We start from the raw sequence: 11,659 nt of genomic DNA, 5'->3' as shown, positions 1-11,659 counted from the left end.
TTTCCACACAGAAGAAAATCCAGAAAGGTTTTTCTAAATAAAGTATTGTAGGCGGACCCGATGCTGTAGAAGGACTTGTGTTGGCGCTTGGAGCAATGACAGTTCTGCATTCGACCAGCTGGTCTGTTGCTGAGCCTCGCTTCTCTTCCTTTCCCTAAATATTTATTAACTGGACAAATGCATGGTGTATTTCCAATAGACTCAGTAGTGTCGTAGGCATAGGCAAATAATATCACGCGTGGTTCTAGGTACTCTTGTGTGTGCCTGGAAAGTCCGTGCTTTACAGAAGTTATAGCATTAGACTATATCAAAAATACAAAAGCTACAAATTCAACAGTGAGAAGGAAGATGGGAGTGGAAGTCCATATTAGGAAGAAAGAGCATTATTTTTATGTTAGTCTTCTTAAACTGTAATCATTCTGTCTTGGCTGAAATAAATCAATGAGCTGGTGTTGATTTTACTATTAAAAACACTAAAACGAGCCTAAACTGGCATATCAACGAAAAATGCATTACGATGCTTTAAACAGGAGCAGCAAATGGGGCCCACGCGATCTACCAGATTGTAAATCACAAGCCACTTACACTGGAGTAGCCCTTTTGGTTAAATGGGAAATTTTACGCAAATTGGTTGCATTCTTCCTCAGCTTGTTCCAAAGCAAGTTGTATCTTGGTCTGCAACTCAAAAAAAGACCAAATGTGAAGAAGTGGGAGAGAAGAAACTGTGTCAACTCTAAGAGGCCGGGATCTTAGGGTCCACCAAGCTGGATCGTGCAAGTTTCTTCTTGCTCCCTCCAACTAGGTCACTCTGGCTCCCACAGGGTTGTACAGAAACATAGCTGTACCGCCGCCCAAACACTTTCCCATAGTTCGAAATTTACCCTAAACCTAAAGCAGGCTATTGCTTAGAAAATCACACCCAGAGTCTACACTAGTTAGCCCAGTGCTGGTGGGTGAGCCCTGGGGAGTTCCCAGCACCTTCTCACACCACCAAAGAGTTCCTGGGATGTTCCAGGAGTCTGAAATCCTGGCCACAGTTGAGGTGTTTAAACCAGTAAGTCGAAGGGAATGCCCCGCTTGGAGCCAGGAACTGGGGCTTTCAGATCCTTTTCCAGCCTTCAAGAAACTACTTGGTCTTATCAGGGCCTGAATTTTCCTAGGCTGTTATCCGTATGAAAGTGCTAGAGAAATCTTAGAAAACATGCATTACTTCTTATCCCAGATGTCATAAAATTATTTTGCTTGGTTATTTTGTTGAAATCAGTCTGAATGTTTACCAAATTAAGCTGTGCCATCTTTACATTATCTCCTTACTTAGCATTTCATAGTTAGAGATGCTGGTCTAGAAATCATGATATCCCAGGGGCACTTTGTATGGCTGCATGGGCGGGGATGGAATAGACAGGTCGGATATTAAATCAGCGGGATGCAGAATGACTTTTTGCCACAACCCCAAGCTTGCTAAAGAGTTTCGCCCTCTGAGGGGGCGACTCACTGACCACTTGCACAGAAGTAGTCTTATTACCCTTCATAGGTCTGCGCTAGTGTAAATAAACAACGAATCCATCTCTTTTACCTTATACCTATGGCACAATAGGGCAAGCACATTTGCATATATAGTGCCTGGAATATTGCCTGTGTGGGGCATTATGGAATGCAGTATTACTATGGAGCGGTTCCTGGAGCAGATCGTAGTGTCGAAAAAGAAATTGCTTATAAAACAAGCTACCTGCCTGAAGTTAAGATCCATATTAAACTTAATTGCATATTATTATGCTTTTAATTTTCAAAAAACACTTTTGTCAAATGATACGTGATATCACTTTCTTATAGGGCTTGCTGTTTGATATGATTAATTTATTTCCATGAGAAATACCATTATTTGTGAGTGCTCTGTTAAAATCCTGGAATGATAAAAACTTTTTCTTAAGCAATTAAACGTTGTTAAGAAAGTAAATTCTGTTGTAATCAATGGAACTTACTACCAAGTAAATTGGTTTGAGAGTAGATTACAGGTGTAGATTGGTCGCATTCGTCTCAGAAACCTTCTAAGTTACGGAATTTAAGATCCGGATGGTTGTGTGCCTGCAGATACTTTTAAATGTATGCATGGCTTCACTTCTACATCCTGCACCCTCAAGTTAAACTGCAACCCAATTAAAACATTTGGTCCCATTGATTTTAGTGGGACTAAAACTGGATTTAAATAGAAGCACTTTGGTTTAACTGGGTTGTAGGTGATCATATGTACAGTTAACTTTATGTACCTGCCCACGCATTAAAATCTATATGCATTCCTAAGATGTAGAAACACACCGTATTTTCAGAGTTAATGCAATTTTACATGTGAGCAGTTACAACTGTTTTGTTATTTGGCTGACTTGAGTGTAGTAGTGATTTATGCAATGAACATATCTGTCGTTGTAGAGTCTTTATTTTTAGGGGGAAGCGAGTTAAATTAGAGGTTTTGTGGTTTGCCTTCGCTTTCATCCGGATCCAGTTTTACGAGGGCTGAAACTTTCAATTTGCAGGACGTGCCCCTTTGGACAGAACAGCCTACACTTGGCCCTGTTCGCTTTTTCGCTTTGGCGTTCCTGTTAAAGTCCTCTTTCTCCGCGCGGAATGGCAACGTAATTCTTGATGGCCTGTTGTAAGCTTGCAGTTCAAGCTGCCTCCAAACATATTCTCTTCCTCCTCTTAATACTGCTGATTTTTTCCGAAAGTCTTAAGTTCTTGCAGTTTCCCATTCCAACTGCAAACTTTGTGCGATTGTGGTAGTTTCTGCGGCTGCTCTCTAAGGCTTCAATCCTATGGACATCTGCTTGGGCGTAAGCCCCATCGAACACAGTGGGACGTACTTCCGAATAAGCAAAAGCCCTTTGGATCGGGTTGCACAGACTCCCTGTCAACCAATGCGTTTGCATACTAAAGGCTGCCCTGTAAGGTATTTGTATCTCGATGGGTGTGCTGAAATAATTCCCCTTTTCGTGCAATACACTTGACTTGGTATACAGCTCATGGAACTTGAGTGGCTTTATGTTGGTATTTTCTGTCTGGATCTTGAGCAGACAATATTTCCTGCAAGACTGTTATGTTCTCCAAAAAGGATACGACAGCCTGCTCAGTCTCTTTAAATATTAGTTTTACAAATATTCCTGCTTTTTTGGCATATTGTCTAAAGCACTGCAATGAATTGATTGTATATATTAACGGTCTATACGGTATTTGCTTTGGGAAGTTGCAGCGAGGTTTAGAAGAATTCGGAATGCAAGGCAATCCTATATACTCAGAAGTAAGTCTCACTGAGTTCAATTGGGCTTACTCCCAAGAATATTGGACTTTGTTTGTTTGTTTGTTTGTTTGTTTATTGTATGGTAGGTAGAAATGCCAGATATGTTTTAAGAATGATGAAAAAGCAAGTTCAAAGATACCATTTGTGTTTAACATTTTGAAGCATTGACCTCTTATAGCAGAAACAAGATCTAGTAATATAATTTTGGTCTATAGCCTCTTTTTCTTTTTAAAAGAATCCTCCTTAAGAAATATTGCCAAAATATTTGGGAATAACATCTCTTTTATTGCACTAAAGCAAAAGATCCACATTTATTTCACTCTCCCCACCAGAATATTAAATTCAAATTGGATATTATTGTCATTGGATTCGTATTTATGAATTTATATAACTTAGGTTTTGCAAACATACTTTTCTAAATCACTCTCCCAGCTGTTCAGACATTGAAACGTATATATATTCACAAAAGAGGAAACTTGTTATATGTACAAAACATATTGTACATATATTACTGTCATGTTATATATTACTAGCCCTGAATCTTCCAAGTTCTAATGTTTAAAAGTTTGCTTGCCCTTCTCATGTACAGATGTATTATCTAAAGTTTCTTAATTATTCAACAAATCGATTAACCATCTGGTAGCAAAATTGTTCTTCTTCTAACTTGACATTCACAACTCTTTTACACCTATGTACAATTCCCTTAGGACTCAGGAATCAACTTTAAGGACTATATATTGCTCCGGTTCAAAGTTTTGATGCACGCATTCTAGATTTCATAATAAATGTGGTTTTTTTTATTTAATGCAGTCTTCAAAGATTTAAACACACAAAATGCAGTGAAATTGTCCACAATTTTGAGACCACAGTTGTAAATAGAAACATTCATATTTCATAAGTTTATAAATATTTGATACTGCGAATTGTAAATGCACATGTTTTATAAACTGAAAAACACCTTTGTTTTCTTGCTAAAAGGCAATGTCATTGATTTCTGTCTCCTAAGCAGCTGATGGTTATTCACAGAATTTTAAATTACAGCATTGGTTGTATACTTTCTTTTCTTTCTTTTCAAAGTTGATACTACTATGTACAATATGTGTCTACTATAATTGTGAAATAAAGAGAGTTTTTAAGGCAAAGCGAGAAGTTTAACCTCAACAATCAAGAAGACTATAGTCCTGAATAATTGTACAGCATCCTCCCATGCGAGACCTCTGGCCAATATTTTGGAGACTTTTCCTTTCCCCAAGAAAAGGAGAAGGGTTGAAGTGTGGGAGAAAATTCTGAATAAAATACAAATAATTAGCTTCACTGTATCTCACATTAGAATCAGAAAATTTAAAAATGTTGGGCAAGGAAAGGGGGGCGATAAGAAATACACAAAAATCATTATGACTTTTATGAATTCTTCACAATTCTTCGTAATGTATGTGCTCAATTAAAAATCTCTCCCATTTTCGGGAATGAAAGGCAACTTTTTTCCAACATGGGCTAGTGATTATTTCCCCTTAAAATAAAAGGCCAGTTTCTAACCAAGAGACTTTAGAGACAACCCTAACCCTCCTCCTTTTATATCCTCTTGCATAATAGAAGTCAGTTAAGCTGAAAAGGTGCCCTAACTCTCTCTCCACCCTCCCTCCTCTAGATTTGTTCTTTTCCTGAGCCAGGCTGGTTGCATGGAAAAGCCTTCCCTAGCCCAAAAGCTAGTGATGCAGACTCCTCACCCCAACTCTCTTATGTGCACAAACATATACACACACACTGGCTCCCCACCCCCACAAATGCCACAGGGGCCTGGTACATTTGTCCGCAGCACTGCAAAGCTAAAGCGCAAGGCCATGCTGCTTTCTGAGCAGCACTTTAAAAAGAAGCAACGAGCAAGCGCCAAAGCAAAACAATGTAGGGAACTAGCCGATGGGAATGGGATGAGCTAATGGACACAACAGCAAGGCAAGCTCCGAAGCGTGTGGGGTTACCCTCCCTCTGGCTTCTCACACTGGGCAATGTCCATCCTAAAACTACAAAGAAAAGACCCTTCTTCCCTTTTTACTTCCCAGGACACGGTCCCGGAAGTTACGAGGTTTTATTCTAAACTTTTCCCATCACGCTCCTTAGGCGGGAATAATTACCGAATTAACATGTCCTTGATTGAAGTCGGCTACTATTTGTTTACCAACTTTTTCTGAGTCTCTAAATACTACCTCCCCTCACTCACACACACATCCTTTACTCCAGTCTAATGGAGAAATGAGGATAAATTCAAGAAACGTTCCTAAGGCTTAACATCATGTTTCAGTACTTCTTTCCCCCGATTTCTGAATGTGTTACTTGCAAACGGGCAGCATGTTTACATAGTTAGCTTATAATTTATATTGTGATAATTAAAGTTCTTCTATACCCATCCCAAAGGCAAACACAAGAGGAAGAAAAGAAAAAAAGAAACGTTAAAACTCATAGAACAAATAGGAGAACTATTTATTCGGTTCACAGCCTCGTGAAATGCAGCAATAAAAATCTTTGGACTTCAGCAAAAGTTGTCTTTAATATTTTGAATTTCAAAAAACAGTGTCCAATGTCCATTTAAAACAGTGCTTAAGTCTATAAAAAGGTAACTTAAGCTTTTAAAAAAATTGATAAAGTTAGCATCTAAAATTTCCATAGAACAAAAAGAAAATCAAAAAATATTTTATAATCAGATATTTTGGATATTTTTTTTTACAACACCTTACCTGTAAATTATATATATACACAGAATATTGCAGAATTATATCTAATACACAATATTTCCCCACTATTTATGCTGGTATAGTTTTTTTATACACTGGCCCTTATCTGTTTTTGTTTTTAATTAAATTATTGCATTGTATAAACTCTGACTCGCCCCTTCCCCCCCTCCCCTGGCTTACCCCCCTCCCCTCATCTACTCGCTGTCTGACTTGCCGTCTTTCGAGGCCGTGGAGTGGTTGTACAGTCCTTGTGCCATGAGGTGAACCGCCAGGGAGTTCTTGTTGCCGGTGGCTTTCTTGATTTTGGCCCGCTTGTTCTGAAACCAGATCTTGATCTGAGACTCGTTGAGGCTGAGTTCTTGAGCCAGGCTTTGCCTCCTCTGCTCTGTCAAGTATCTGTTCGTCTGAAATTCCGCTTTGAGTCTTTGCAGCTGCTCCGCCGTGAACGCTGTCCGGGGACGTTTGTCCTCCTTGTTGGGGTTCTTCTTCTTTGGTTTGCGGGATCTGGGGCCTGCGGTCCGTGGCGAGAGAAGGAGACACAGAGAGCGAGAGAGGTTGAGTGGAGGGGCGCTTTGGAAGGGAGCCCAGAACGTGCCCTGGCTTGGAAGCTTAATTCAATTAGCAGCACCGGGCGAGGGAATTTGGGCGGGGAGGAGGGAGCGAGAGACGCAGAAAGAGAGTCTCAAATGTCCTTCGCTTTTCGAAGCTACGTGCCAGTTGGTTCCCTCTGCCCCTCAGGGACCAAGTTCAGCGCATGCCACCAATGCCCCTCTCGCTTTTTCTCCAAGCAGGGCCTTCCTTGTCAAATGGAAAGGGGCTGGATCGCCACCATCCCAAGGGGGTGTGCGAGGTGGGGTCCAAGAAGAGGGAGGGAGAGCCAAGGAGGAGAGGCGGACCCAGGCCAAGGACAAGGGGGCCTTTGCCTTACCCAGAGCAGTGCCCTCGCACCCCCCCCCCAAGTTCACTGCGTGTTTTTCTCCAGGGATGAGGGGGTGTGGGGAGATAAGCAAGCGCCAAGATGGCCAGGGAATGAGCTCCATTTCTGGGGAGGCCTGCGTGGGGCTCCTTTTCTCTGCGGAGGAGGCGCGTTTCGGGGACCAGCTCCATGCAGCCTCTACCACCCTTTGTTACGGGTGGCTGTGCCCGCTCCCCCGGGGGCTTTGCGCACCCTCGCCTGACCTTCCTCGGGGCCGTTTTACCACGGCTGCTGCCCCCGCGGCTCCCGCGCGAACCCGGTGTGCGAGCGCGCAGACACATGGTCCGCACTGCTCCCCCGCCAACCGGGCTGCTGCCTGGGGGCGCGTCAGCCGGAGGGCAGAGCTGGCTTGCTCCCGCTTTCTCTCCCCAGCGACTAGGCCCGTCTCGGGCCGGGGCGACGCCGCAGCCTGGCCTAGGCCACAGCCTGGTTCTCGAGCTGGGTGCCAACCCACAACGGCGCTCTCCCTCCTCCGCTACTCACGTCCATGGAAGCCCCTCAACTCCCGGCTGTGGCAGGAGAATTCGGCCTGTCGAGAGGCACTTCTGGGCAGCGCCTTTGCGGCCTTCCCCAATAATTACGAGGCTGGCGGATTGGGGTGGGGGAGGGGAAATCGCCTGAGAAAATGACTTGGAGATCCCGGGGCGACGGGGGAGGGAGGGAGGGAGGGAGGGGGGAGAGGGAAGTTTTCTCTCACGTTTTCAAAAGGTGAACCAAGCGGAGCTTCAAAAAGGAATGGTGAGAACAATCTTCACAACAGCCTCTTCAAGATTGCCCCGTTTTTTCCTCCCTTAACCCCGGAATGCACTAAATGTAAACAACACAAACACAAATCCGCCCTACTTTCCTTGCCTTTGGAAAGTAATCAGAAAAATATTCGGGATTAAATTCTCCCCTAGACAGGAGCTTGCACAACTCTCATCCTTCTTGCCAGCTCCATACGTAAAATGGTAAACAGGCGCCTTTGCGACACTGAATGCATTTTCCCCTTCCTTAAAAACAGAAATATAATGCATTCATACAAAACTACAAATTAGAACTCTTCTTTTCCTCTAACAACATTGACCCCAACATTTTAGAGATACCCTTTTTCTTCTACAGTGCAATGCATATTAAAATTTAAACGTTAGTTTTAAACTAGATCGCCTTGCAATTTTGTATTCTCCAAATGTTACACTTAAGAATGGTAATTATTCTGATGTGAAATATTCTCCGTCATATTATAAGCATCTTTCGACAGGGTTTAACTTACTCGGTGGTTTGGGCCATGGTGAGAATCTATGATAATTAAATATTAACAAAGAAAGGGACTGGAGAACAATGGAGTAAATTTCGAATCAGACGGGAATATTATCCGGCAGCGAATGAGCTTGCTGTCTCTCTAACTCATTTTTAACACCTATGAATTTATTCGACGATAAAATATATTGGAAGCAAGGTGGAAAGTCCTTTCGGAAAAATAAAACAAAAATCGAGATCCAATTGTTTTAAAACAAGAAAATTCTATTGAGCGAGTTTGCAATTCTCGTTTAGGAAGACTAAAACACCCTCAAGTGTCCCTGACGATAAAGGGCATTCCAGGCACTCGGCGGCTCCTTGTCCCGGCTCTCTCTTCCCGAGGCAGGGCTGGAGAGATCCCCACTTCGCTCCCACCCGTGCAAGCAAGGAAGTCTTCCTTTTCAGCGGCTCTGCAATAACTTCCAGGGCCTTTTCGAGCGCGGCTGCTCCGCACGAGAAGCCAGGGAGAAAAGAAAAATACTTCCAAGGCCTGCTTATTTCTAGAGGCCGGAGAAGACAACTTCACAGGTCGGGCCTTGGCGACCAGCAGCTGAGCTAGCCAAAGAAGGGGGCAGAATAGGACGCCTCCAAGGACTGCTACTGACTTCTTTTCCATCTTATCTTCTTGGTAAACGGAGAGAAGGGGGAATGATAACAAACCCCACCTTGCAAACAGCCTCCTGGGCTTCAGATCCCGGCTATTTCTCCCAGCTGCCAAGAAGGAAATCGCTTTGTGTGCGGCTCGAGCCTTCGGCTCTTTCTCCCCGCGCCCTCCTGGAGTTTCGTCCTCACTGTATCAAAATCCCTCCTACGCCTGTCGCTGCCTCCCCATGTTTGTTTCAAAGCAGATAACTTTGTAAAACTGTCTTATTTTGCAAAGGGTGATTGCAACCCGCCGCCCCCTTTCGCCGCGATCGCCTTGCAGCCAAGTCGCCAGCTCTTTCGCTCGCGGGCGGGAGGTGGGTGGAGGGTCCAGAGACCCTCTTCTCGAGAGGCCAGCGACCTGGTCCAGAGCTGTTTGCTTACCTGACGAAGGCCTATCCGAATAGCGGGTGCAGTAGACCCAGGCTGGCCACAGCATGGGCTGCGCGCTGGGGAAGGAGCTGGCCTGGGAGCTGTCCGAGTCGGAGCTCAGCGACTGATCGCCGCCGCCGCCGCCACCGCCGCTGCTGCCACTGCCGCGGGACTTCAAGGCTCCGTCGAGCGCGCCAGAGTCGCCGCCTTTCTTAGCCGGGGCTAGAGCTTTGGAGCCGCCGCCTCCTCCTCCGTCGGTCGGGGAACCGGAGGCTGGCGCAGCCGAGGGGCTCCGGGCGGTGAGGAGCTGCTGCTGCTGCTGTTGCTGCTGCTGCTCCGGGTTAACGCTGCTGCCGCCGCCGCCGCAGGTACCGCCGTCTTTCCTCCGGCCGAACTCCGGCCGCAGGATGTTGTCGATGAAAAAGTTCGTGATTCGGTGCGGCGGGTGCTGGTGCGGATGGTTGCCGGGCTCCTGGAGCACCCGGGGCAGGAGCATCGCCCTCCGCCGGTTGGGCTCCCCGTCGCTGCCGCTGCTGGACTCCTCCTGCGGCGGCGGAGGCTGTTCGGCGCCTCCTTCGGCGCCCGCGCGCTGCTCGTTCTCCTCCATGCTGAACACGGAGTCCCCAAATGTTGTTGCCCTCCCGCTTTTGTCTGCGCGCGCTTCGGGGCTGCTCGGTTTGGGTTACCCCCCTCCACACCCCCTTCCGCCTGGGTCCGCGGAGCAATCCAAATCCAGACTTTGCAAAGCGAACCAGATATAACTGAAAATATTATATATATAATGTTGCCGCCGCTTCTCCTTCTCCCTTCGGCTGCTGTAGTTGGTTCCTCCTTCTGTCCCCTTCCAGCCTTTCAGTTCTGCAGCCCCCTCCTGCGTTCTTTGCCCCGCAATGTATTCATCATTAGGACTTTCATCCGCCACCCCCGCCCCCACTCTTGTCCGGCTTCCGAGGGTGGAGAAGAGACTGGCGGCAACCTGACAAAAAAATGGTGACGATCCTTCCACGGGGGAAAAGTCAATGGAGCCCCCTCTGCTGAGCTGGAGAAAGTGCCTTCCTCCTCTCTACAGCGCACAAGGCAAGCGCAGGCTTGAGACGCACAGAGGCATCTGGACAATCACAGCCGATCTCTGGCTTCCTCCCTGCCTTTGAGCCAAATATTCCAAGTTGTACAGGAGGAGATAAGAGGGGAATCTCTCTCTCTTGCTCTTCCGGACTCGCTTTCCCTGGCTACCTATAGTGGGGGTGTAAATTTAGAAGCCACTTAAACTGAACCTGAAATACTTTCACTCTGGATTTTTGTTCTTATTTTTAATAGAGCTCCTCAAGTGACGTTGCAAGGCCGGTATCCTAGACACGTGCCTTTGGCCAATGACAGAAGAGCCTTTTGCACACGTGATACAGTAGCACTCTAGTAAATGACAGGAACAGCCCCCCTCCTCCCGTTGCCCAATGCCCCCACCTCCCGATTTTAAAGCTGCAGCGTCCTCTGCTTCTCAAGAGCCTTTTTTAATAATATATATAAAAAGAAGGAATGCAGGAATACCTTCGTCTTCTAAACAAGGGATAGATTCATCACCCCTTGTCTTGCTAATCTGTTTCCTTTTATATCTTCGCCTGAAGAAGGGCTCCAGTACACACTGGTGGGGGCGGGGGGTTTTCTATATTGTTTACAATTGGAGTTGGGAGGGGGAAGGAGAAGAAGACAGAATGAGAGGGGGCGAAATCCCACAATTCCTTGCAAAATGCATAAATAATATTAAATGAACCAGAGCGATACAAAGGGACTTTTTGTGTTACCGATTTATTTTTTTTTTGGGGGGGGGTGGGAGCGAGAGGAAGAATCAGAGGCAGTTAATTTTAAAGCAGACTCTCTCTTTCGCCGTCTTTTTGTCTTACTATTTCTCTGCGCGCGCGCGCACACGCACACCAACCAGTCCCAGCCCCCTCTTTTGTAATCCCGGAGCCTCGCCTGCAGGAAAAGACGGGCAAATATCGGGGGTTTCTGTTGGGGGGGGGGCTTTTTAAATGCCAGACTGCACTGGGGCTGCTATTATTGGTAACTGCGGTGCAATAAACATAAGACGGTATGATAATTGATTCATTCAGCTGAAAACTGGACAGGAGCCTTTGATCATTTATTCCAGCTTCAAAAACAATATTAAACAGAGAGGTTTCCCATTGACAGGCAGGAGGACGTGAGAGTCCCCCTTCCCCCAAGCAACTCTAATCAAAATAATCAAGCGATAGGGGTGTTCACACACGAACACACACACACACGGAATAGATACAGCCCTCCCATTTTTAATCTTTTTTTTAAAAAAATCTAAATAATAAGAACTCTAAATGTTGCATTAAGGTCTGTCTGGAG

The 11,659-nt window shown here is 45.5% G+C and overlaps 1 protein-coding gene and 1 long non-coding RNA gene across 3 annotated transcripts in view; one reads left to right on the top strand and one right to left on the bottom strand.

The window, feature by feature from the left end:
• Positions 1–10,907, bottom strand: part of EN2 (engrailed homeobox 2) — a 13,527-nt gene extending 2,620 nt beyond the window's left edge. Inside the window, exons 1-3 of the mRNA XM_083705132.1 lie at positions 10,835–10,907; positions 9,302–10,522; positions 1–6,532 (exon numbers count right to left, since the gene is read on the bottom strand). The exon at positions 1–6,532 is cut by the window's left edge and continues 2,620 nt beyond it. Coding sequence (XP_083561258.1) covers positions 6,216–6,532; positions 9,302–9,896 — 912 coding nt within the window. The 5' untranslated portion in view covers positions 9,897–10,522; positions 10,835–10,907 and the 3' untranslated portion in view covers positions 1–6,215. The remainder of the gene's footprint in view (positions 6,533–9,301; positions 10,523–10,834) is intronic.
• LOC310828100 overlaps positions 1–11,659 on the top strand; it is a 98,851-nt gene that overhangs the window by 23,715 nt on the left and 63,477 nt on the right. The gene's annotated exons all lie outside the window — the stretch shown is intronic.

Source organism: Podarcis gaigeae, assembly GCF_964106915.1.
Source record: "Podarcis gaigeae genome assembly, chromosome: 12".
In the NCBI taxonomy this organism is placed as follows: Eukaryota; Metazoa; Chordata; class Lepidosauria; order Squamata; family Lacertidae; genus Podarcis; species Podarcis gaigeae.
This window is presented reverse-complemented; position numbering and strand designations above follow the sequence as displayed.